General features: G+C 38.8%; 4 protein-coding genes and 1 long non-coding RNA gene across 7 annotated transcripts; 3 read left to right on the top strand and 2 right to left on the bottom strand.

The window, feature by feature from the left end:
* Nucleotides 1-2238: 2238 nt before the first annotated feature.
* On the bottom strand, nt 2239-24949 carry LOC136240482 (fanconi-associated nuclease 1-like). The gene is made up of 12 exons (XM_066031472.1): nt 24710-24949; nt 11723-11863; nt 10229-10418; nt 10004-10129; nt 9391-9489; nt 8905-9340; nt 7820-7981; nt 7084-7335; nt 6128-6223; nt 3073-3171; nt 2863-2991; nt 2239-2438 (listed from the first exon to the last, which is right to left on the bottom strand). Exons 1-12 carry the CDS (start codon nt 24915-24917, stop codon nt 2319-2321), a joined length of 2058 nt encoding a protein of 685 aa, XP_065887544.1. The 5' UTR covers nt 24918-24949; the 3' UTR covers nt 2239-2318.
* Nucleotides 14159-15737, top strand: LOC136240483 (uncharacterized). The gene is made up of 2 exons (XM_066031473.1): nt 14159-15394; nt 15442-15737. Exons 1-2 carry the CDS (start codon nt 14398-14400, stop codon nt 15444-15446), a joined length of 1002 nt encoding a protein of 333 aa, XP_065887545.1. The 5' UTR covers nt 14159-14397; the 3' UTR covers nt 15447-15737.
* LOC136241219 (uncharacterized) lies at nt 18147-19562 on the top strand. The gene is made up of 3 exons (XM_066032403.1): nt 18147-18764; nt 18812-18859; nt 18913-19562. The coding sequence occupies exons 1-3, from the start codon at nt 18488-18490 to the stop codon at nt 19560-19562; spliced, it is 975 nt and encodes a 324-aa protein (XP_065888475.1). The 5' UTR covers nt 18147-18487.
* On the top strand, nt 19395-20835 carry LOC136240484 (uncharacterized). 3 transcript variants are annotated; one of them, XM_066031476.1, is made up of 4 exons: nt 19395-19898; nt 20012-20240; nt 20295-20348; nt 20484-20835. In XM_066031476.1, exons 1-4 carry the CDS (start codon nt 19680-19682, stop codon nt 20486-20488), a joined length of 507 nt encoding a protein of 168 aa, XP_065887548.1. In that variant the 5' UTR covers nt 19395-19679; the 3' UTR covers nt 20489-20835. The 3 variants fall into 3 exon arrangements, with proteins under 3 accessions (XP_065887548.1, XP_065887547.1, XP_065887546.1); XM_066031475.1 differs by having other exon boundaries at nt 20295-20835; XM_066031474.1 differs by having other exon boundaries at nt 20012-20348.
* On the bottom strand, nt 20736-24118 carry LOC136240486 (uncharacterized). The gene is made up of 3 exons (XR_010693830.1): nt 22409-24118; nt 21205-22351; nt 20736-21154 (listed from the first exon to the last, which is right to left on the bottom strand). It is a non-coding gene; the product is annotated as an uncharacterized lncRNA (long non-coding RNA).
* Nucleotides 24950-26054: the final 1105 nt, after the last annotated feature.

Here is a 26054-nt window from a genome sequence, read left to right as displayed (position 1 = left end):
CAATAATTGAGTGAAAAATCGAGATACTCTAATAAAGCAGTCAGGCAATACTAACTGCTCCAATAAGACAATCACTCACAATAAAAGAATAAGTAGTGAATATTGTGGTAAATAGTTAATGTCACTGTACATTTTAGTGACTGTTGCTAAGAATTTTCAGTGACGTCCACTATTTCATTCACTAGTTATTTTTTACAGTGCTTAGCTGCTGCAAAACCCCCCTTTCAAAATTCTCTTGGCTCTTCCAGCCATTAGTTTAATACAATAAATCAGTTAAAGCGTTGCACACTTGTGCAGTAGCACCTGGACATGGTCTCAAGCCTAATTAAATAGCACTCAACTTTGTCTCATGCTATCTTGGTCTCTTGCCCATGCCTGTGTGCTAACAATGCCTTAACTAGTACATTTTAAATGGCTGCATGGTTTCTCCTATTGTGTTGCCTATAGGGACTGTATTAAATATGTGATGAGCAACAGAGCAAGCATGCCTTAATGATCACATCTTGTACAGTAATCGTTAGTGCTGGGTATTGTTAGTAGTCTGTGATATTTAAGTCATGACATGGGTAAGTAGAATTCCAGGAAAATGGGAACGGAAAGGAATGACCCATGAAAATGCCTGATTAATGCAATATATATACAGGTTGGATTTTACAGCAGAATTTTCTTTGCAGCATTGTTGGATCTTTTTATTAAAACAATCAAAACGCTCTAATGGAGTAGTCACCTGCATTAAATACTCTAATAGAGCAGTCAAGACTAATGTTTTGTTAACTATCCCACCAGGGATCCACATTGAAAACTTGTGAATTGATGGACTATAGCTGTCATAGACTAGGTATATATAGGCTAGCTAAATCATCAATATTGAAAGTTAGATATATACTCCTTTGAAACCATAAACATTTTAAAAGACTAAAGAAAATGCTGATGAAAACTGAGAAACACAAAGCATTCTAGTTAATGACAGTGCCTATTATAAGCTTTGAAAATTGTACCTATTGTTTCCAGATAAGAAGTCATATGGTTTCAAAGGAGTATATGTTTTATATGTCTTCACAGTGCATTTAATGCATGCACTGTGAAGACTATGCATGTAGCACTGGTATGCTTGTCAAACTGAAATGGCTCCAAGAGGAGTGGTCATATTGTCCTTAGTCTCCTTATTGGAGCCATGTACATACTGCAGCAACCACATACTCATCATGTGACTTTTCTTGAGGTTGCAGGCACAGCTTCCCGCATCTATATGCAGGCACTGTGAATCCCTATTCATGCTATAAAATTTTATGGTTTCAAGGGAGTAACTATAGCTTTAACCCTTTGTTTCCCAAGTATTGCACAATAATTTTACACTACTTCACATATTGCTTTATATCTCTTACATACATTTAGCTATCATCATGAAATTTTCAGTACTACTTGCCTACATTCTAGTGATGACTTGAGAACATGGGTGTGATCATCAAATAATCTAATTAGGATTGGGGTGCATTTAAACATGAAAAAAATGTGCCTTAATTTTTACTTTATACACTGACTGCTCTATTAGGAATCTTTAGCATTTCAATGGATAGCCACAACATTCAGCTACCTGTAGAAAAAATTGGAAGTGAAAAGCATATTCTATCAGGATTTTATGACCAAAATAAAATAATTCATAACCGCGTGAAAGAAAAAGAATACAAACAACAATTAAATGGATAGCTCATGTAAACAAGATCCTTTTAAGGAAATTTATATTGCTTAGAGATCACTTATCAAATGAGAAACAACTTTCCATCTAGCCACAAAAAAAAGATAACCAGATGGTAATGAGAAAATGTATTGCGGAAACCAAGGGTTAAATGTTGACGACTTAGTTAGTCTATATCTATGACAACTATAGTCCATCAATTACTAGGCTTTTAATGTACAGTAGGTCCCTACATGGTAAACATTCTTGACTGCTCTATTAGAGTATATGTATGTAGGTGACTGTTCTATTAGAGTGTTTCAATCGTTTTAGCAGAAGAATCCGACAATGCTGCAAAGAAGCATTTAGCTATAAAATCTAACCTGTATGTTCATGATGACCATTTTCTGTTGGTTATTCCCATTCCCACTTTTTGTTACCGTTCCTGCTTTCCTAGAATTCTACTTCCCCTTTTAATACTACCTGTTTGTTTTAATACCAGAACACTGTATGGCCTCCCCGTGAGCATATTTCATCCCATATTTAGAGGGCAACCAGACATGTGACAATGTTTCATAACATTAAATCCATTAATTCTAACATTGCACTATTACAATGTTTCATGTATAAAAATGTATTGAAGTCAGTCTAAGTTACACTTGATCTTGCACACTTCTACACAACATCCCCATTGTATCAGCTTATCCAACCAGAGAACTTGTTTTTGAGACAACTTATCGTTTGGTCCTTTTACTTCAACAAACTAATAAAAAAATATATGTGCAATGTCAAATCTCATGTGTTAGCATGTTTTACTAAATCTATGAACCTCTTATAACAAAATATTTTAATAAATGACAGTATCACAAATACTGAACTAATGGGTGGGGAAAACAAAATAGTGGAAATGACAAACAATGATATAGTAAAGTGACCAACAAAGACCTATGAATTTACTTCATGGAGAAGAATGAATTTTGCAGTGTCTTCAATGCTATACATTTAAACAGAAGTGTTTTATAAGTTGACTACAATTTGTACACATATTTTGTTGATCATATACTAGCTCATTCAAGGCAGTTAACACAATTTGACCACCTTGTATGTATTTTATTGATAATATAAATAGCTGCGGCTATGTTGACTACTTGGAGAGACAGCAGCCCCACTACATATAGGGTGATCACCTTGCATGTGTTTTCAGTGGAGTTCCACAGGCTCAGATCAGGTAGTCCGGCTCTACCCAGATGATGGTCTCTGGAAAATTCACCACAAATCAAACTGAGTAGGTTCCCACTCAATGCAGATACCAGGCTCTGATTTGTCAAAAATATGAAAAATCAATTCCATAATGTACTACAACATCTCAGTAAAAATCTTCATACTCTATCACTTACTATAAGTTCGTCTTTATTGGTAAACAAGTCCCATGTGACACCAACACAACGCTCCCCATAATGTTTGTCCCACACCTCCGATACAAACGTGGACAACTCCTAATGTGAAATAAGTAGAAAGTGAATTAATTCTTTTACAAGACTGATGAGTGATAATCACACCAACAGTTATCTATACTAGTTAAAACATTGAGGCAAGTGCAATATGGAAAATGTAGCATGAGGGTGTGGTCAAGAGACAGTGCCATATTTTCCGCAGCATCAATCGCTACAAATTAACCTTCTGCTAGTCGCAAGTCACTACTTTTACTATCACTGCAGGTCATGATAAATCGTTATCTTTCTTTTTGATTGCAACTCTAGGTTTGTGGTGCCAATATCAAGCCACTGAAAATCTAATGGATATTTTAGTAAATAATATAAGACTGAGTCGTATAATTTGTTGATAATTTCTATGTTGTTGACAACTTTGCTAGTGGGGGTTATTACAATCATTCCAGTGTCTCTGTGGGTTGTGTCTATGGTTGTGCCACATTTATGCAAAGCGTGCTTCATTGCCATACTTGTACAAAGGAAAAGAAAGCACACTTTTAGTGGAAAACATTCGTAGATGCTGGCATAATTTGAGCATAATAGGTGCTGATAAACAATTATGCCATGTTGTGAATCCTTGCCTGCCAAAATGGATATTATGGAAAGATCATTAAAGCCATACTTCAAAGTGAAGTGACCATTACGCTTGGTTTTCAGCTATGTTCAGCCCATTACAAATGAAGAACACTAGGAGAATGACCTCTGCAATCTATCCAGTCACAATGGAAAACTTGGACAATCCCGTCAAACATAGGTAAACAATAATCACACATCGCTACCGCAAATTGACACCTTGCGCTGTCAAATGGGACACAAAGGAGGACACAGGTAAGTCCATGAAGCATGAATTGTATGTACTGCAGTGTACTAAAAGGCACCTGTCAGACTAAAGCAACATTGAACAATGCAAAAAATCAAGCCTATAGCCATAGCCGTTATCAAGTTATGCTTGTCTGAAGGAGTCAGTCAATCAGTCAATCAGTAGAAATTCCACCAAGTAAAATTAGAATTTTGTGGCACCTTATTTCACGTCATACTGAAGGGACTCTTGGGCTTGTTTATACTAACCAATACTGCCAAGATGCCATGAAGGTACTGGTTTTACGGTGATATTTGGTCAGAAAACCTAATATACAGTACTATTGTATTGCATGATGTTGGCAATCAAAATGCAGTGTCAGTATAAAATGTTTATGCAAGTTGCCATATACATCAGAGTACCCACAAATCTTTCACTTGGACATAAGCCGATCAAAGCAGTTTAGATTATCTAGTTATTGACACTTATCCTCGGCTTCGCCTCAGAATCATGCTGTGATATAACATATACTCTAATAGAACATTCATTACCTCTAATACACAGCCGTCAGGTACTTATTGAACATGAGTGTTGTATTAGAGTACAATAGGACCTCAATTATCAAATGGTACGGTAGTACTATTTAAGTAGGGATTGCAGTGAAAATTTCGCACGTCACTCAAAATTATGCCTTTAAAAATCACCCTAGAGACATTTTATGCAACAAATCCGAATTTCAATTATCTGAACAGTATAAGTCATAATAAGTGACTGCTCTATTAAAGTAAGTGTAAGTTCACACAACTCCATATATTAATAAATGGGCTTCATTTATCCGAACAAATTCGGACACTTTTATGCTTGAACTGGCATACAGGTGTTTGGATAACAGAGGTCATTAAGGATTTTCATGTCTATATACGTAATTAAACAGTAGTTCAGTTTAGTAAAAGGTAGGGAGACCACACATATAGTTATATCAAGCATAATTATGGGAAAATTTTGAACACTGCAACATACAGCCATAGTGGGATTTTTTCAAGGGGGAAATTTTTTGTAATTTTCACGGATTGGCAGCTATCCACAAAAATTTCCCCCCTCTAAATTTGCAGCTTGCTCAAAATGGCATTCTTTGAGCATTATTAACACATAAAAGATCCTGAGGGAACAAAAATTTCCCTCCTCAAAGTTTTGGATGGTGGTAATCTGTAAAAAAGTTTCCCTTCAAAAAATCCTGTATATAGAAATCGATTGGCTGGTGCCTTATAGTTGGTTCACATTCACCTGAGCCCTCGTTTCTTGAAAATAACTCTTGTTACATGAGCTAGCTACCCAAAATTTAGTAGATTCAGGTGCTCAAACATGTTTACAACATGAAAACATACTTGTTCCAGTACAAAACCATTGGGAGTGAACACATGATCACCTCTTTGATATCACGATAATGGGGCTCAGGTGAACGCACCACATGACCATAATAGGAATAAAAAGTGCTGATGCTAATATGGACTAAAGTGGGTTTCATTTGCATGCCAGGAGATGATTTCAACACCTTTCATTGCAATGATCCCTAGTTACTGGCTAATAAAATTCCTTCTATTTGTTTGTTAATAATATTAGGGATCATCCATAATTTTCAGTCTTTATGCAAGCGTACAAAGAGTACTCTTTTTTCTAACCCCCTCCCTCCTTCACAAAGCATACTGTATAAATGTTGATACTATGTACAGTATATACACAATGATTTTATAAGCGTACGTGTGATTTAACCCCCTCCCCCCTAGCGTACTCTTTGTACTCTTGCGTAAAGGCTGAAAATAATGGATGACCCCTTAGTGAACTACTATAATATTATGCTGTGTTCAAAGGAAACAACAGCACCAGACAAGGATATATATAATGGAGAACAGCACATCAAACTTAATTGTATGTATAGCAAACTTACTGAAGCCATTGAAGTACTATGAAATTGAAATAGAGAAGGACAATTAAAGGTATGCATCTCCATAACACATACATCCGCAACACACCAAAAGGCAGAGGGCCCTAGTGATATAAATTTTGCTTCTAAAACATGACAAAATTTTACACAGAACTCCTAGCACCAATGTTTATATACACCTTCCTTTACAATCAAGTGTACGCGTTTTGTTCTGCACTGACCTGTGAGGAAGCAGTAGATATCCACTGAAGATGTAAGTCAACTGTTTCTTTTCTGTTGATGTAGAATTTCTTGGTAAAATAGTCCAGTGGCCCAGCCTGTAGTATTAAAAATGTATCACTGCAAACTAAACCAAACACACGAAACAATAAATTTGACAGACAAGCCATAGCCATTGTTTTCCAAGAGAATATTAATTCATGATAAGTTTTTAAAAATACATACTTGCTTCCTTGTAGCCCTCAAAAGTGTTTTCCAGCAAACTATAATAGTAGTAGAGCTCAGAAAGTATGTAGGCCACAGGTGTGTAAGTATGTACACATATTGTAGGAGGGTGGATACAGGAGTGTCTATGATTACATGTCTGTGCATGTGCACGCATGTGTGTGTGTGTACATGTGTGTGTGTACATGTGTTGTGTACGTGCGTGCATGCATACTGTAGTGTGTGTGTGTGTGTGTGTGTGTGTGTGTGTGTGTGTGTGTGTGTGTGTGTGTGTGTGGTGTGTGTGCGCGCGTGTGTATGTGTGCACGTTTGTGTGTGTGTGTTTGGTGTGCATGTGTGTGTGTGTGTGTGTGTGTGTGTGTGTGTGTGTGTGGTGTGTGTGTGCGCATGCGTGTGTGTGTGTCTTTGCGTGCACGTTTGTGTGTGTGTGTGTTTGGTGTGTGTGTATGTGGTGTGCATGTGTGTGTGTGTGTGTGTGTGTGTGTGTGTGTGTGTGTGTTGTGTGTGTATGTATGTATGTGTGTGTGTGTGTGCGTGTGTGTGCGTGTGTGTTTGTGTGCGTGCGTGCGTGTATGTATGTATGTGTGTGCGCATGCATGTGTGTGTGGTGTGTGTGTATGTGTGGTGTCTGTGTGTGTGTGTAAGTCTCTATAATGTGCACATGCTTCCATGTAGGTAGTGTGTAAACAAATATAAAGCTCTATCAGGTATTATGTTGTGGTACAACACTTACTTGAAAAGCATTTCTGAACACATCAGGGACTTCCACACCAAATACCACATTCCAGAACAACACCCCAAAAATGGTTGAAAAGGTGGCACCCTCAGCATGTACAGCATGGCTCCATCCTTCTGTCTGCTGGTAATGTGAAATAGCAAGTGACTCCACTGACAGGAATATACTAGTGGTGTCTCCTTCGGATAAAATGAAGTGAGATTTGAATCCAGGTTCACGACGAGAATGCATCTTTGCCTTCACCTCAACCTTTTAAGAGATTCAAAATATGACAAACATAAAAATCAACTACAGAGGTCTGGACAATAATAGTTGCTAACCCACATACGTAGAAAGAAATCAGCAAAAGAAATAAAAGAAAAAATGTATAGTAAAAACTCCATACAAGTATGGGTATCCAATGACTCTAACAGAACATACTATAATATTATGTCAAATATGTAGTTATGCCATACATGATAATTATGTCACACTTTATGATAAAATACTCTAATAGAACAGCCAAATGGATAAGTCATGGTTATAATACTGTATATGGCAGGTCACTTATAAGAGGATTTTTTCTGTAAATAATTACTAAATATTTGATGATAAAAACTCATGAATCACTGATACAGCCTATGTATAGTGGACAACTGGCTATTCACAAATAAAATTTCATGAATTAAATATCAATCGCAAATACGTAATGGAAATTACAATCTTGCAACCATAGGATGCTATGCCAACATACCACAGGTGCTGATATGTAGTCAATATCTGGTAGACGTTTGATTTTATTGTTAGTGCCGGTTTTGACATGTTTGCTAAGTCGTTTAGCTCTCTGTAGTAATGATAATCTCCTACTTGCCCTTACTGAAGGATCATCTAATGCTCTCACTATCACATCTACTGACTAAAAGTGACATATATATAATTATATACACACACAAAGTAGGAAGTAGTTACTGTTAGTATTGAAACTTTTGAGACAACCTGTATTGAAACGTTTGTATCTCTGAGGTGGCATGTAAAATTATTACCGTATAGCCTAGGGGCAAACTTTTCGAGGTTGAGCAATGTTGCTAAAAATACATTTTTCGTGCATTTGCAAACACTACCAAAATGTATTAGACTTAGACTGTATGGAGGTCTAAATATTCCAAGGATATAAACTTTTTGCTAGTAACCCTGAAACCGCAAAATTAGTGAAGATTTTCCCCCTCGAAATATTTAGGCTATATGGTATAAAACGGTCACACAGGTAAATGAAGTAATGGTGTAAAAACTTATCACTTTAGTTAATAGAGTATACAAATATATGGTCATAGAACAATTATTTGGATGGTGTAATTACAGATAACTGAAATTTCAGAATAGTCCCTAAATAAACGCTGTCAGTTACAAGTGCATATCTCCAACTGTAGTAACACACACACACACGCACACAAAGCAAAAGCAAAGCCTTTGGCTGCTACTGGCAGTCATGCCTACCCACATGGGACACCTGTATGCTACGCAGGTGCTAGGAGTCAATACAGACAAATTTTCCTGGGGCAGGACTAGTAACCCACAGGAGGCTGTACTGTGTCTCACAGGTGAAAGTGTGGGCACTTGAAGTCCCACCTGGACCTTATGAGACATGGACAGTTGAGCATTTGCTTCCCCAGTTTACACCAGGTACCCATTGATGTTACAGCTGGCTGGGCTGCTTCCCCAGTTGGCACCAGGTCACAGACACAGACACACTACACCACACACACGCATGCACGCACGCACGCACGCACGCGCACACACACACACACTACACCCATGCATGCACGCACACACTACACATACCTCACTGTGTTTCTTCAGGTGCTGGTCAAGATTTAGAGCAAGTCTCTCCCACCATCTACCCCTGGAGCCAACACAGTACACAGACTGTGACAATAGCCTCTCCAATAGTTCATTAGCCTGACCATACAACCGACACTTCTCAAGGTACTCCACACAACTCGACAACATCTTTGCATATACCGACCCTTCTGTATACTGACTAAACAATGATTCTGGTACTTGCACAACAGGTACATTTGCACAGTCTATTCCATTAGATTCATCAGTCAAGTCTATACATGCTTCACTAGAAGTCCCTAGTAGTGGTTTAAATTTTAATCCTAAAATATTATGAAATTTCTTAAGTGTGTTGTCCATGGTTACATTAATTTCTTCTGAGTTTTTAGCCTCCAATGCTGCTGTAAGAGATTGCTCACAGCAGTAAGCTAAATAGTACCTAAACATACAACGAACATTAGAAAGAAAAGGAGGAAGGACAAACGATACCTGTCATAGTGTTCAGAGGACTCAAACAGTGGTCTGGATATCAGTATGGGATAACTGGGAAACACTACACTACCAATGTTAACTTGTAATAGTCGATAACTACAGTGGATAAAGAGAATACAGCTATCACCAAACACTCTAAATATACACTCTAAATATAAAACAGTGTTGGTAATCAAGTAGATACCTACCCATAGAATCCTGACTGTCACCCACATACTAAACCATAACTCCCTCCTATACACACGGCTCTTATACATGAAAATGTACAGTGGAACCTCTGTGTAATGGACAGGCACTCAGACAAGAATCTATAATACATAGAAGAAGGTTCTGTATATATGTAGAAACAGGAGCTTATGAGCCGCTGAATGCTACAGTACATGACTTACAATGTATAAACTTAACCAGTCTTCGGCGGCTCATAAGCTCCTGGTAGAAATGTATCCAGTTTGGTATGGGAATTGGATATTATTTTTCTGTCCCTTGGGAATTTCTTTTGGAGATAACAGTGTTTGAAGTCAGACCTGTTTGGAGAGGAGTTTGTTTTGTATACGTAATTTTTCTTTTCTCTACTAATCAACTATAGCAAATACTGTAATAAGGTACTCACATGATAGATTGGGGTTCATCCATATCAAATGCCATTGTAGGAAGGGAAAACAACAGAATAGTTTTGTGGAGAGCCTGTCTGATAGTGTCATCCACCCTAACACATGACCCCAACTGAGACTTAGCCCTGTAAGTAAAAAAAATATTTACAGTGTAAAATTTGATGATGAATGCTTCAACAAGAAACAACGCCCTGTTTGTCACCATAAGAAAATTAATTACTTACTTTGTAAAAACGACAGAGCCAGCTGATTTACTGCCAAATATGGGTTTATAGCTGTTAGAATGTTTTATCAGAGCCTCCACTGTCTTCCGTTTGGATGAGTTGTAGACCACCTTGAGGTTCTTACATAACACCTTGAGATTGTCAATGGTCAACAAATCCAGAATTATTGGTAACTCAGTCAGTTTACTCTCTAAAGTGGATACATGTTACAATGTTGTAATGGCTTTAAATTAGATGTCATGTGACTCTTTAAGGCATATGTATGAGAGGGAAATACTACTGATAGTGTCAAATCATCTTTTGTCTTCACTAAGATGCTAAGTACAGATGAATGCTTGCTCCATTTACATGGTAATAACTGCAGTAGTTATTGTCTGTACCTACCAAAGAGTTTAGTTGTCAAGGACATGTGATTAATAGGCACGTAATACAGGTTAGGCGCATACTTGTTTGTCTAACCATGGCTGATACACTGTAGTTGCTTAAGGATTGGATAGTACTCAGAAGGAGGACTAATAAAGGATGAAATAAAAGTTCATTTTGACTGTTGAAAATATATAAGGTGCATGTGTACATTAGATAGAAGTGTGGGTTACTTTCTAACCACCAGGTCAGTTCTGTCTATGTAGTGCTGTACATGTACAGGTATACTAGGACTGAATGATAGTGCGAACAATAGTAGGGCACAATCCACAATAGATATTCACAATAGTATAACAGTAGTGAAAATTTCACAAGTGCATACTTGTATCATGTTCCTTTGAAGGGAGATGCAAGGAAGGTAACATTTATGGATACACAGCCATTTGTTGATCCTGTTTACCCCAAAATTATGTTTACATGATAGAAGCTCTACTCTTATACTGTATGTAGACGATTTGTCTGATAGAATTTTTTCAATAGTTAATGCCGATAGCAATACGCAGCCTTACAGTATACAATGTACAGAGTTAACCAACTATAAGTATGTACATGTTGAGCTGAACCCTCAACATTTTATAACTGAAGTTACACAAATTCTTGAAATTTGGCTCATTTGTAGTACTGCTTGGCCTGCCAAAATTCTTGTGATTCCATTGGCAATGAATTATTCTAACAATGCAACAGGCCTTGTACGACCACTTGGAACAAGGAAAAGTATGATCGCGGTTTTGGTTTTCTCAATAATGAGGAAAAGTACATACAACACTAATGTTTAAAACTAACAAACAGAATTGTTTTCCTTATATCAGTGTAGGTGTGTTGCTTCCATAACAAAGCCTTAAGGTGGAGCAGTTCCTATTAACCATTTCCTGGTTTCCTTAAATAAGCAGGAAAAAGCCTCACTTATAATAGTCACCTCTAGCAGGTCACAAACACTGCTAAAGTGTAAAGACCACCTCCATAAGTAGCCCTTAAATATATTTCATGACTTTATTAACAAGGCCACCTTATTTTAAGACCATATCTTTAGGCCCTATTAATGAGGTTTTACTAATATAAAACACACGTTACCATCTTGCAGGAATCCAGATTGCACAAGGGACTGAAGAATAGGTTTCAGGTCACTAGCGATCCTAGGATATTTGATTCTGGATGATATAATCCATTGGTGTTTCCTTAGAAACAGTCGAATAAACAATCGTTGGGCTGATCCTGAAAAAAGAACAATAGTTATAATACACTTGTGCTAGTGAAAAAAGTCTGGTAGGATTACATTCAAGGATGTGACCAGTACTTCAAATATTAAAATCTCCATATTTTAGGTCTGTATTTATTATTATTTATTATTATTAGCACTTTACAGTATTATATTGCACACACACACATGCACAAACGCATGCATGCTACACACACACACACACACGCACACGCACGCACACACACACACACACACACACACACACACACACACACACACACACACACACACACACACACTGTATTGCTGCCTAGCAAACCGACACTGGGATGCCTGTGCATCACTCAGGTATTCAATTTTGTGCAGGAAGATTCTCCTGGGATAGAACTAGTAACCCACAGGTAGGAGTACTGTACAGGTCTCACAGAGAGATGTGGCAGAACTCGAAGCTCCACAATGACCCCAACACTGCTAAGCATAACAAGAACAGCGGGCATTTGCTTCCCCAGTTGACACCTGGTCACCAGGTCACCATTTACACCTGGGTAGACTGAAGCAAAGTGAGTAAAGTTTCTTGCTCAAGGAAACAACAACAACTGGGCATCATGGAACATCAAACCTGAAATCCTTCAATTACCAGGCTGGTACTCTAACTGTGCTACTTGACTGCTACACACACACGCATGCACACACACATGCACGAACGCACGCACGCACGCGCACACACACACACGCATACAGAGAGTTTTATATTTGTTACAAAAGAAAGTTGCATCATAAGGATTGATAATGGCAAATCTGGACATGTATGTTACCTGTGAAACATGGTACAGCCTCCTATGGGTTACTAGTCCTGCCCCATGAGTATTTGCCTGTGCTGACTCCTAGCATCTAAGAGGTTTCCCAGGGCTGGTTCACTGGGTAGGTATGACTGCACCACCACCAGCAAAAAGTTTTGCTTTGTGTTTGTATGTGTGTGTGTGTGTGTGTGTGTGTGTGTGTGTGTGTGTGTGTGTGTGTGTGTGTATGCATTTAGCAATGTACAGTAGAACAACAAAAGCCACACTAGATATCATCCCATACATGTACAAATTCTTTTACATCACTTTGAACAGTATTGTGTATCACCAAGAGTCCATAATAAGAAAAAAAAAAAAAAAACTCGAAGGAAGGTGGTAGTACAATTTAGGCTCTCCAACAGCTTTCTTCCCTCAGCGTTAAACCTGGTACCGTGGTGCGAATATTTGCTATTCGAAAACGGTACCCGAGAAGGCGAGCCATTATCGTTTCTATTGAGCAGTTTTGTGTACCTTCGTTCCAGGTGACTGGAGGTCACGGACCGGAGGTCATGCCCAAGTCGCAGAAGCAAAAGGCCAAGGACAAGCTGTACACCAGAACTACTCAGGACAACAGCTCTTCTGCCAGCAACATCGACGTGGAAGAGCCTTCTGTGTGTCCCATCTGTGAGGAAATAGTCAAAGAGCCTTCTGACGATGGCAAGGATCCAGGCGATGAAGCGTTATTTTGTGAAGGTAAATGTGAAGCATGGTACCATCGGAAATGTGTGGGACTGTCAAGGTGTGCTTACAACAGTGCAAGTGAGTCTGATAACCCATTTTATTGTCTTTTTTGCCTGCAACTCTTTTATAATAATGTAATTGCGGACTTGAAAGATCAAATCAGCACACTTAATCTAAAATTTAACCAGTCCCCATCAGCAGCAGTTGACCAACCACCAGTCAACCCAACTCCCAGCAGCAATCCATCTCCTGCTGTTAAAGCTGCTACCCCTAGCTCAGATACAAATTCAGCTCCACCTTCACTTGTAGTTGCTACTAAGCACGACTCAGCTAGGAAATTCAATGTTGTTCTGTTTGGTGTCGATGAGTGTTCCAAAGGCACCAAAAAGATGGAGAGAGAAAAGTTAGATTTAAACCATGCTACTGAAGTTCTTACAGACCTTGACAACACTGTTCAGCCTCATTCAATCAGAGATACTATAAGGCTTGGAAAATACAATCCCTCCTCAGGGCGTCCTAGACCCCTACTGGTGACTCTGAACAGGTCATCTGATGTCAATTCCATCTTATCCAAGCGATCTCAGTTAAAGTCACCTTTTGTCATCAAACCTGACCTCTCACGTGATGCAAGGGTCACGGAGTCTCATTTGTTAAAAGTTCGTTGGTCATTAATACAAGACAATACCCCAAAGTCTGATATAAAAATTCGAGGCAATAAAATTTATGTCAAAGGTAAATTACATGGCCAAGTAGACAGCACAGGATTCAGACCTAATGAGGCATCAAGTACAGATAGCACCTCACCACCCCACAACAACATGGAGACTTCAACTGCTGCCTCCACCTCTTCAGCATGACTCGGCCCTACTGGGCCCAAAGTCTGCGTGCAAAATTGCAGGAGCTTGGCAAAAAACTTACCCCTTTTCCAGAGTTTTGTATATGCATCTGATTTTCAAATTATTGGCCTGTCTGAAACTTGGTTGCACGAAGCCATTGCAGATCTTGAAATCTTACCTCAGGGTTACACAATGTTTAGAAAGGACAGAGGCTCACGTGGTGGGGGCGTTATGCTGGCAATCAGCGACAATCTACCTAGTAAACAAATTCCAAGTCCCAGAAACCTTGAAGTGGTAAACGTTTCTGTCTCTTTTAATGATTCTGATGTCATTTTTTGCATGGTATATGCACCTCCAAATGCCACTGCTGACTATCACAAGGACCTATCCGACTACCTAGCCACCACTACCACCCTGTCCAACCCTGTATTTATTCTTGGCGATTTCAATCTACCGGACATAAACTGGGCAACTCTCACTGGCAGAACACCGATCTCCAACAACTTCTGTGATAGTATATTTGAATCTAACTTCAAGCAACTTGTGGAATCCCCAACCCATACATGTGGTAACATACTAGACCTTGTGTTAACAAATAGTCCTGAACACGTTTTACATTTATCTATTCATTCTCCAGAATACCAATGTATTACATCTGACCATTATTTAATCACATTTTCAATTAATTTTAAGTTCTCAACACATTCTACATCTACTAAGGAGTTCTTCAATTTTTCTAAAGGTGACTACAATGGATTAACAGAGTACCTATCGAACTGCGACCTCTCTATAATCTACAATTCTTCTGATGTTGAAGAAATTTGGTACATTTTAAGAAGTAACATACTGGCTGGCATTGAACTGTTCATCCCAAAGGTCAAACTGCACTGTAGACAATTCCCTAACTGGTTCACTCCCCAACTACGTCATTCCCACAAGTGTCTTCGTACACTTCAGCGTAAATACAACAGGAATCCTACACCAAACAATTTCCAACGACTAACCAAAGCTCAAGTCTCTTTTCAAGCTTCTAGTATTGCAGCAAAGTCTGCATTTGAGCAGACCTTAATATATAACTTCACTACAAATAAGGACACAAAAATTTTCCGATACATTAAAGAGTTCTCGAAATCTCACAACCTACCGCCTGAGCTACACAATGACTCCATCACAGTGAACACAGACCTCGGTAAGGCTGAGTTATTCAACCAGTACTTCCATTCAATATTCTCTCAGAGTAACTTTAATCTACCCGACACTTTGAATCTACCAGTCCCTGGTAAATGCTTGGACTCGATCCACTTCACAGTACAAGAAGTCCTAGAGGCCTTAAATAACCTGGATCCCAACAAGGCCAGTGGTATAGACAACATTCCTCCAACTGTTTTAAAACATTGTGCCTTTGCTCTTGCCATACCTATTCACCACCTTTTCATGACTAGCATTACCAGTGGAACCATACCATCTGAATGGAAGTTACACAAAATTACAGCTGTACCAAAGTCTGGTGACAAAACCTCAGTTAAAAACTATCGTCCCATTTCACTTCTTTGCATATTACATCCAAAGTTTTAGAAAGACTAATTTATGATAAGATAATTAACTCAGTTTCTAATTGTATCACACAATATCAATTTGGGTTCCAAAAGAATTCTTCAACCTTGCACCAACTACTTATCTATTTTAACCAGCTAATAACATCAAAAGATGAAATAGATACTATATACATTGATTTTCGAAAAGCTTTCGATAGTGTGCCGCATAATGAACTCCTAGTTAAGCTTTGGAACATGGGAATCACTGGCACCCTATGGAATTGGTTTAGTTTCTATCTACACAACAGAACCCAGTGTGTTTCTGTGGGCAACCACCTATCCGGCACCTTACTTGTTATCTCCGGCGTGCCACAGGGGAGTATTCTGGGTCCTTTGCTCTTTTTAATATTTATCAATGACCTCCCATCAATTGTCACATCAGATCTATTTGAGTTTGCTGACGATACAAAATTATTCAGACAAATCACATCAACATTAGACATTGAGCATCTCCAAGAAGACATCAATTCATTATTCAACTGGTCCATCAACAACTTTCTCTCATTTAATCTTTCAAAGTCTGTGTTTATGAGCTACCATCGCAAATTCAACTCTACATATCAAGTCAACGGTCATTCAATTGATGAATCCTCCAGCTGTAAAGACCTTGGGATTATTTTTACTAATTCGCTAACATGGCAAGCACACTATGAAATGATTTCTTCTAATGCCTATAAATCTCTTGGCTTATTGCGTAGGGTCTTCAAGGACTCCAATTGTCCCCAGGCCAGAAAATCTTTGTATATCACTCTAGTTAGATCAAAACTACTGTATTGTTCCCCACTGTGGAGGCCATACCTGTTAAAAGACATCGAATCACTTGAGAAAGTCCAACGAAGAGCCACTAAATTCATATTATCAAACTATCAATCAGACTATAAAACAAGGCTAATACAAACTGGTATGTTGCCACTAATGTACATTTACGAAATCGCCGACATATTATTCTTCATCAAATCCATCAAAAATCCATCAGACAAATTTGACATCTTGAACTATACCAACTTTACTACAGGTTCAACAAGATCTGCTGGCACAAAGTTATACCCCAAGACAGCTCATATCAACCCTATCATGAACTCATATTTTTATCGTTTACCAAGATTATGGAACTCTTTACCAATAATTGACCTATCTCAATCACTAGATGTAATCAAACCAAAGTTGAAAGCATTTTTATGGAATGATTTTTTAGCTAACTTTGATAATACCCCCTGTACTTTTCATTACCTGTGTCCTTGTACCCGCTGCTCCAAGACTCCTGCACCAACCAATTATAATTATTTGTAATTATTATATATGTATGCATGTATAGTTTTTGTAGTTAAGTAATTAGTGCTCTAGGCTACCAGTGCAGGACACTGGTAGTCCTTCAGAATTGTATGTCTCTGTAATCACTATAGCCTCTACTGTATGTAATTACAATTCTGTAAAGCAATTATTAAAAAAAATATATTAAAAAAATAAGAGAGAGTGTGTCTAACTTCAATATGCCTTATCAAAAATGAACCCGTTTAGTGGATCCGTATATTCTAGTGTACTCACGTATAATACCAATGTGTTAAATCAGGCGTATCAACACCTCCCCTTCGAAGTCTTCGATGGAGCCGCATTGAGTCACGTGCGTTTAACTGGACAGCACTGTTTCGATTGTGGGATTTTTAATTATAACGCGTGGCGTTCGCATGGAATGGATAGTATTATTCAAGATCCTACTTCGACCCCTACCTCCCGACCTGGGAAGCGAACTAACCAAGGAATTCGTTGGTTATTTGACGAATTGTCTGATTACAACACCTCAGACGATGTATCACCTTTTCCAACAGCAGACAATGAGCAGGAATCCAATGCGGGATTAATGGAAGGGGAGTCATTCTCGGTACCTATCGAGCCAGAAGTGATTCCATCAAGTATCGTCAGTGGCACTGACAATGAGCAGGAAGGATTAATGGAACAAGTTATTCCATCAAGTATCGTTGCTGCTGAGCGCGACAGTCAACTTCAGGTAGTTACAACACCTGAGCAACCTTCAAGATCGAATTTCGTCAGCGAGCCGCCTACTGTGAGTTCACGTGCGGTTGCTACACCAATGGAGCAGCAAGAATTTTTGCAAAATACTGTTGACAATGTTGCAAGTAAATTTCCAGAATTAGCATTTACACTGAGATACAATGGCTTGGATAGCAGTACCCCGTGCTAACAATATCACAGAGAGCAGTGTTTAATCACCCCCCACATGGATTGACTTCTCGAGTTTGTGTTACCATACTATACAAACACTACAAAGTTCATGTTCTGATGAGACTGTGGAGTGAAGGAGAGATTGAATCAATTGATGATGTAATGGAGCTTTGTGGTATGTTTGGAAAAAATCGAGTTACAAATTCTGTCCTGGAATTGATCCTGTGCATTATGAAGATGAATACCACAAAGCTATTCATTTTCACATTAGAAGTGTTCGGCTGTCTGAGTTTCCATTTTCACGAGTTGATTCTGTGAATTGCAAGCTTTGGTTTTTGCCTGCATCAAATATAAGTTTAGCAGAGAAGGCTGCAAGTGAAGTGAAGTACCCACCTTGCAAGCGCTTGGTGCATGATTTAAACTTACAAAGAAAACGCACCCTGGAAGAAAGCCCAAGCAAAAGGATAAAAAGGCAACAGCCCTCTTCTAGAGCACAGCTGCAGCACATGTCACCTGCCAGCCAGCAAGCACGTAAACGGTATGCTCAGTACCAGCGATCTAGCAATATTCGGAAATTGAGTAAGCTGGAGGATAGTGAAGTAGTACTCAGTGATGAACAGAGCGAGGAGATGTGTGAAGTGATGGAAGCTATGAAAGCCAAGGATTTGGATAAGCTGTACCAAGAGGGAGACCAGCATGGAGTAGGGAGTGTAATGAAGACATTGTGGATGACACATAAAGATCGCCAGAAAAAACAGTTTTTCTTGAATCAGGAGGAGAATTGTGAGTACAAAATTCATATGTTTTGTATTTATCATGTCTATTCTCAGCTGTTGGAGGCCGTGGAAACCAGTGGAACATGATTACCATCCGTATGGGTAAGTGAATGTACACTGTATTAGTAAATTTAGATGTTTCTTTTCTCCTGTAGCTTTAGCAATTTATACACGCAGCCCTGCAGCTTACAAAGCTCTACAAAGTTTTGAAATCCTAAAATTACCATCCAAGTCCACCATGCAAGCATACACTGGAGCTTTCATGCATGCTCCGGGAGCAAGTAATGTCTGCATTGTTGAGCAAGTATCTCAGTATGTTTTGTTCAAAGAAGAGTGTCGAAAGAATGGACGGCAGGAACCTAAATCTGATGGAGCCTTGATATTCGATGAGGTGAAAGTGGCCTGTCAGTTAATGTGGAACTCCCAGAATCACCAACTGATGGGGTTAGCAATGACATCCAAGGATATGGAATCTTTAAGTGACATCTACCGAATTCTTAAAAATCCTGAAGCTAACCAAACATCTTATATCTTGCAATTTATTTGGAGGGACCTTACCAGCAGCTATGACATAGTGGGTCTATACTATATGTCTGCTGCCTCAGTGGAAGCCAAATTTGTAGTGGCTTGTGTTTTCGAGACCATTAGGCTTTTTCAGCATTATGGTCTGAAAACTAGTGTGTTGGTATGCGATGGTGGATCTTCAAATATTTCTGCAATCAAAGCAAGTAATGACCACCATGGGGCATATTCAATAAAACAAGAAGGAGTTGAACAGATACGAAGTGGAGCCTTGGATGGTTAATCCGTATAATCCTCCAAACAAGATTTTTTGGTTGATTTGCCCATCCCACCAGGTAACAGTAAAATATTAATTGATTGGGTTGATTTTGTGGGATACTTTTTTTTGTAGCTGAAAAACATGGTTAATACATTGTTTTCTTCAAAACAAGGAGGGACAAAGCAGTTTAAACAGGGAAAAAGCACAGAGTTTGGGTGGAAAGCCATTATTGACTTGTATAAGAGAGAGTTGGTACGGGTCCACAACAATCAGGCAAGAATGGTTCCACGATTAAGAGAGGCTCACTGTTTACGAGACTCGTGGACCAAACTTAATGTGCTGCCAGCAAAGATCATGCAGGTAAACATTATGAATCTGAGATTTCATGTATATTTTATGACTGCATGTATTATTTCATGAAATACATGCTTCATGCAAACACACTAAATGTAACTTATTTTATATATACACAGCAAGAGCAAGTCCTGGGAGAGCTCTTTTGGTATGTGAACCAGTATCCTCCACCAGACGATGCTTCTGAAGTGCAAGAGACTTTGGCTTACTTGGAAGCATGTAGTTTGACTTTTGAACGGGGGTTCCTGTCCCATGATCGTATCAGAAACTTGGACAGCGAGATACTGCAGAACATTACAAAGGGGTATGACTACTTTTCTGGGTGGCTAACTTCTATACTGAAGGAAGGTACAGTATTGATTCGGTATTTTGCAATTATGATATTGAACTGTTGGTTTTTAGATCCAAAATATCCCCATACATCATCAACCCAACGATCATTCCTCTCTTGGCAAAGTATGTTTACTGTATAGCATCAGAAAAAAAATGCAGCAGTCAACCTAAGTGATTGTGTACTTTTTATTAGCCAGATAATTTTGTGTCAAGGTCGTTTGTCACTTATTCACTGTTTGTATTTTGTTTGTTTAACAGCATAAGACCTACTAAGAATTGATGTGTATGGATTCCGAGCATTCTGCAGGTGGTTTTTAGCAACATACCCCACTTATTTCGTCTCTCCCTTGCGCTTGTCAGGATCAGCAGTGGAAAGTTTATTTAGCCAGTACAAGTTTACGGCTGGTGGGAAACTGGACTCTGTAAATTATATCACTGCTCGTGCTGCTCATCTCATCAAGCAGTGTGCTGTTTCACACCATAGTGGTGTAAGCTACAGGGATGAAAAATTGACTATAGTAGAAACCCCTTTGGAGAAAGGCATATAATAAAAAATCTGTATAGTTTTTTAATTATATTGTTTACATAATAAAGCATTATTACATTACATTATTTGTATAATAGAGTTTTAAAAACTATCAGTTGTTACTTCCTATCTTAGTTTCTAATTGGATATGATGCGCTAGTAGTTTAGCTCTCAAATTTACATCAACTGTTGAAGCCAAGCCTTTCTTTGTTGCCAGTTGTTGTTTAGTTGTTGACAAGAATTCTTGAATTCTTGTATTACAAAACTTCCTTGTAAATGTGTCAAAAACACTTCTTAATGCATCTTCGGAATACACAGTTGTCAAGTTAGGTGATCAGGAGGACAATGTCTCTGTAAAAGCATCAAAAAATTTTGGCTGTCCATGTATTCTTTCATGTGCTACCTAGATGGAAATGGTCATTGACAATTATTTACGTCCAATTCCAAACTAACCTTAATTAAATTGTCCCCTTCCTGGTGTAGCCCATCAAGATTTACAATCTCCTTAACTGCAGTATCCAGTTCTCTCAAAAATGGTATCAAAATAGGATCAGGTGAATACGTGTATCCTTGATCACGATACTTCAGGTAACTTGGTATGTTGACTTTATCCTTGGAATTCATACAGTGTAGAATTGATATTTCCTGGGATAAGATATCCCTTTGACTATCTTTGCAATTCTTGATATGTTTTTAAAGAAGATGCAGCATGTCTGATATAGCAGCAGCACCAAAATGAAAATACACATCATCTCCATCAGCTTCCTGTGTTGTAGAACTTGTGGTACTAAAACTGTTACACTGAAAACAGTTAACATGATCAAGTAAACAGTGATACAATGCTGATGATATTGTCATCATTACAGGATTACTTGCTGGGACAGGCACTTCATTCTCTTCACAGAATCTCAGCCAAATTGCTCGAGATTCACTAATCTGATAACCAGCAGAATCATTCAACCCAATTTCTGACATGGCATATTGGCTGCCTAGTAAGAAAGCACTGCAGTACTTTTGCCACTGAAACTGAAACTGCAAGAATGGGTCTGGCCCCTTTTTACATTCTTTATATAAACCAACAAAACACAGTCGGTGGCTCATAATGATGTCCTTAAGGGGTTGCTCTGTATCACGAAGTATACCGGTAAATTCTTTTAGCTTTTCAGGAAAAAATTGTTCATCAAACTTGGCACAAACCTCGCTTTGAAACACAGAGAAATCTATAGAATTCAAAGATTCCAATAACTCCTCTCTCTCTCTCTGGTTCATCGCTTTTGATTTTCTCTTCTTTGTTGGAGGTAAGGAACTTTCTGACATCTGGACTAGCTCATTAACAGCTTGTGCACCTTTTCTTGGACCCTGTGTCTGCTTCTCTGTAGTCTGTTTTGCTACACTTTTCACCGTTTTAAAGGTAGTAATAAAATTCATGTACACGCTTATCATGAAGCATTTATACTGTACTTACCCAGTGTTGTTACTTGGATTTTTCGATTTATCCATCGTCCTTTTACGAGTTCTCCTCATTGCTGTAGCAGTTTCTACTAGGCATTCAATCGATCTAGACTGTGACTCTGCTGCATCGATATCGCCGTTCGCCACGCTATATAGAACAGAGTTGTTAAGTGCAAACCAATTTTTTTGTTGCAACTAAACTTACTTCTCATTATTACTCGAAGTATTTGCCTTATCTGTACCTTTATTTCTCGCTTTACTTCTCGTAATTCTTTTCACACTTTCCAACGACGCCATGCCTTATACTGACACTCGTTAAAACTGATGCACGTGACAGCACATACCGCCCTATCAATTAGCTAGGGCATGTGCATTGCAGATTAACACCAAGAGGCCATAATAGAAAGGTAATCAACAATTCTGTGAAGGAAGCCAGTTCGCCCTATTATACTTAACGGGTTCATTTTTGATAAGGCATATTGAAGTAAGACACACTCTCTCTTATTATGGACTCTTGGTATCACTTAGTAACCGTTTGTGTATAAATAATTATGTTGTACCCTTGTACTTTCATCAGTTGTGCTCGAGTTGCACTAAAGTGTTTGAGTGAGTGTGTGTGAGTGTGTGTGTGTGTGTGTGTGTGTGTGTGTGTGTGTGTGTGTGTGTGTGTGTGTGTGTGTGTGTGTGTGTGTGTGTGTGTGTGTGTGCCAGTACCGGGCGCAATTAGTCTGGCAGTGCCCGCCCCTTCACATTATAGAGGAAGGGTCTGGTGACCATAGTATATGGTACTTGTGTTACTACCACTATAGTGGTAGAGCCAATCAAATCACAGTATCCAGTTTAAATAAGTATTTGTGACGTAAACTGCATATTTTGCACCATAAGTAGCACAATAACCATGGCGACCAAATTTGGAATAGTTGGAAAGCAGCTGATACTCTCCGAGTGAGACTCCAAGGTACACCCACCATACAGACTTGCCACTATTTAATGATTTTCTGTTTTTCATCAGCACCTGCATGTATATTTAGTGCCACACATATTTCCTCATTATTAAAGATTTAGCCATTATTTCATGTGATTTACCAAATATTGAGAATGTGTAGTTCAGTTTTCAAGATTGCTGCACTCATACAGTAGCTACCTTGTGTATTGTAGCCAAGAGAATGTGAAAGATTGGATGAAGTTTAAAAGTAAGAAGTTGATCCTCTGATCATGTGATGAAGGACGACTATATGTAGCTAGTGTAAGTTGCCAATTATCGGCACCATTTCATCATGCAATTGTAATTCCTTAATTCAATGGCATATGAACCTCCAGTTTGAACCATTCAACAGAGCAGTCCTTAGTCTCTTAGTGCACCAAATTTTAATTATATCACGTAAGTGAACATCTTGTTATAAGGAAAATTGTGATGCCTATCGTGTGCCAATTATTGGCATGGTGTACCTATTATCGTCGGCAACTGTACTTTCGTGATTGACCAATTATCGGCCATGATGCCTTGTTGGTTCTTAGTGAATTTTTATGGGAGGTGCAGTCCTTGGATAACTCTGTTTCACAGAAGTTTTATGAATATGAGGCCAGCCGTTCAAGAGATATTCAGGTTAGACGTAAAAGCTTATTTTTATGCAATTCCATACTTATAACCAGAATAGCTTGTATAGCGCTTTAACAACAATAATCACCGAATGAAAATGATTCTAAGAAATGTTTTAGAGGATATAACAGCCCATCGTGGAACTTGGTAGCCTCCATATACCCTGTAGCCTCTATAGTTTACAAGTGCTGATAATTGGTACCTGCTGATAATTGGTGATTTATGCTACATCAAAGGAACTAGCTATGTTGAGTTAACTAAGTTAGCAAATTGCCTGTTATGCAGAGGATAGAGGTATGAAAATAAGTCCAGTTACCTGTAGCTATAGTGTGGCTAGTACTAGGGATAAGGGATAATGGTAATGACTCGCCTGATCGCACTCTACATTTGGGATTTTCTGATGAAAAACACAAATAGTGGTCTTAAGTTGAGAATATGAAGTTTCATGCTTCTTTGCCAAGTCACAACAGCCTGAACAGGTAATTTATTACGTCACGTGCAATTAGAAATTAATTTTGCATTTTGGTTGCACAAGTAGCGTATACCGTATAGCCTAAATATTTTGAGGGGCAAAATTTTTGATGTTGAGCAATGTAAAATATATATACATTTTTTTTGTTGATTTGCAAACTATCCCATATGTAATATTATATACTCTTGGTAATATATGGATGTCTAAAAAACCTCGAAAAAGCAACCCCCTCCCTCAAAATATTTAGGCTATACAATGTCAGTACTACGGTCACCAGACCTCGGGATCAAACCATTATTAAGGAGTAGGATTAAGTGGTCTTAGGATAAAGATTAGGAATCAAACCATCGCCCTTCATCCAACTTTGTGCCTCATATATGTACACACACACTACTATACATACACCACCGCACAGACAGACAGACACAACGTACCTTCTAGCGCCCTAAACTTTTGTGTGCAGGATACATCCTCTTCTTTCAGAGCGTTTTTATCTACACTATCGCTGCCCAACACGCAATCCAAAATAAACTTCAAGTTATCCAGGTAGTAAGGTGAAGATAACTGTTCTATATTATCCTTTTCATCATCTCCTTCCGAAACCTTTACGCGTTTAGCTGGGGAAGGCTGGCACTCATCCATACTTTTATTGCACGCATATGAAAAAATAGTTTAGGCGCTTAAATGTGCTGCTACTGCGACATGCGCGAGGCTGCACGCATGCACAAATGTATAAAAGGAGATTGCTGAGGAAAAAAACTCAATATTCAATAGAATGGATCACCAGTGGTACGAAGACGAGTCAAGAAAGCCAACCTGGGTCAAACAGTTTCCGGTGGTGGGGCAAGGCATCATATCATTCAATATCATTAGGGGTACTGACTTCGCAATAGTAGTGAAACCCGCTGGAAAGCCTCCCGCCTGGAAATGGATAGCACTCGAGATATACAAGGACAAAGCTATTTTCCGCCTTGGACAAAAACCAGGTCAACCCCAAGTTTTATGTGTCAGCAAAGAGGGTGAGAAGACCGGATTTGAGCAGAACGAGAAAATTAGTTACTGGCTTAGCTTTGACCGTGATCGTCTTGTCGTGAAATATGGAAAGGGCTACTTCATGGAAGAGACTACCATTTTGGAATATGATTTTTTGAAGGAAGCTGGCAAGGATGCAAGCAAGCAGGCTGAGATACGCAAAGAGATGGCTTATCTATTCAACCCCATTGACCGCAAATCAATAGAATTTTACGACTACAAACTGCCAGATGAGCTTGCAAAAAGCTATGCCGCTGCACACATGCTTCTGAGCAAGCCAATGGGTCAAATTGAGGAAATAGATTTTGATGAAATAGATTTTGATGAGCCCACTACACAAAAGTTGAAAACTCCAGAAGGCAAAGAAGCTTATGACAAGGCCATGTCAATAGTTGATCTTGAGAGCAAAGTCAGCTTTAGCCGATATCCTCTAGTAAAGAACTGGGCCCCACTAGTATTAGACAGTAGTAAACTGTCCCTGTTTGATCTTGACCAAAATCAATACATATTCTCCGCTAGTCTTCCACCAGCATGTCAAGAGCTCTATGCTAATGTAGCACGTGGTGAAAATATTGACCTTGATTGGCCACCTCACACTGGACAGCCAAAACTTTCTGATGCCATTCGATACAGTATCAACACTGAAGGTAAAATCCTCAACAAAAAATTAAAAGAAAAGGCTACAGAGTTTGGAGGTAAACCGAATGAGGATGAAACATACTTACGTGTCACCCTTGGGGTTTATCA

This window comes from Dysidea avara, chromosome 12 (genome assembly GCF_963678975.1).
Source record: "Dysidea avara chromosome 12, odDysAvar1.4, whole genome shotgun sequence".
NCBI lineage: Eukaryota > Metazoa > Porifera > Demospongiae > Dictyoceratida > Dysideidae > Dysidea > Dysidea avara.
This window is presented reverse-complemented; position numbering and strand designations above follow the sequence as displayed.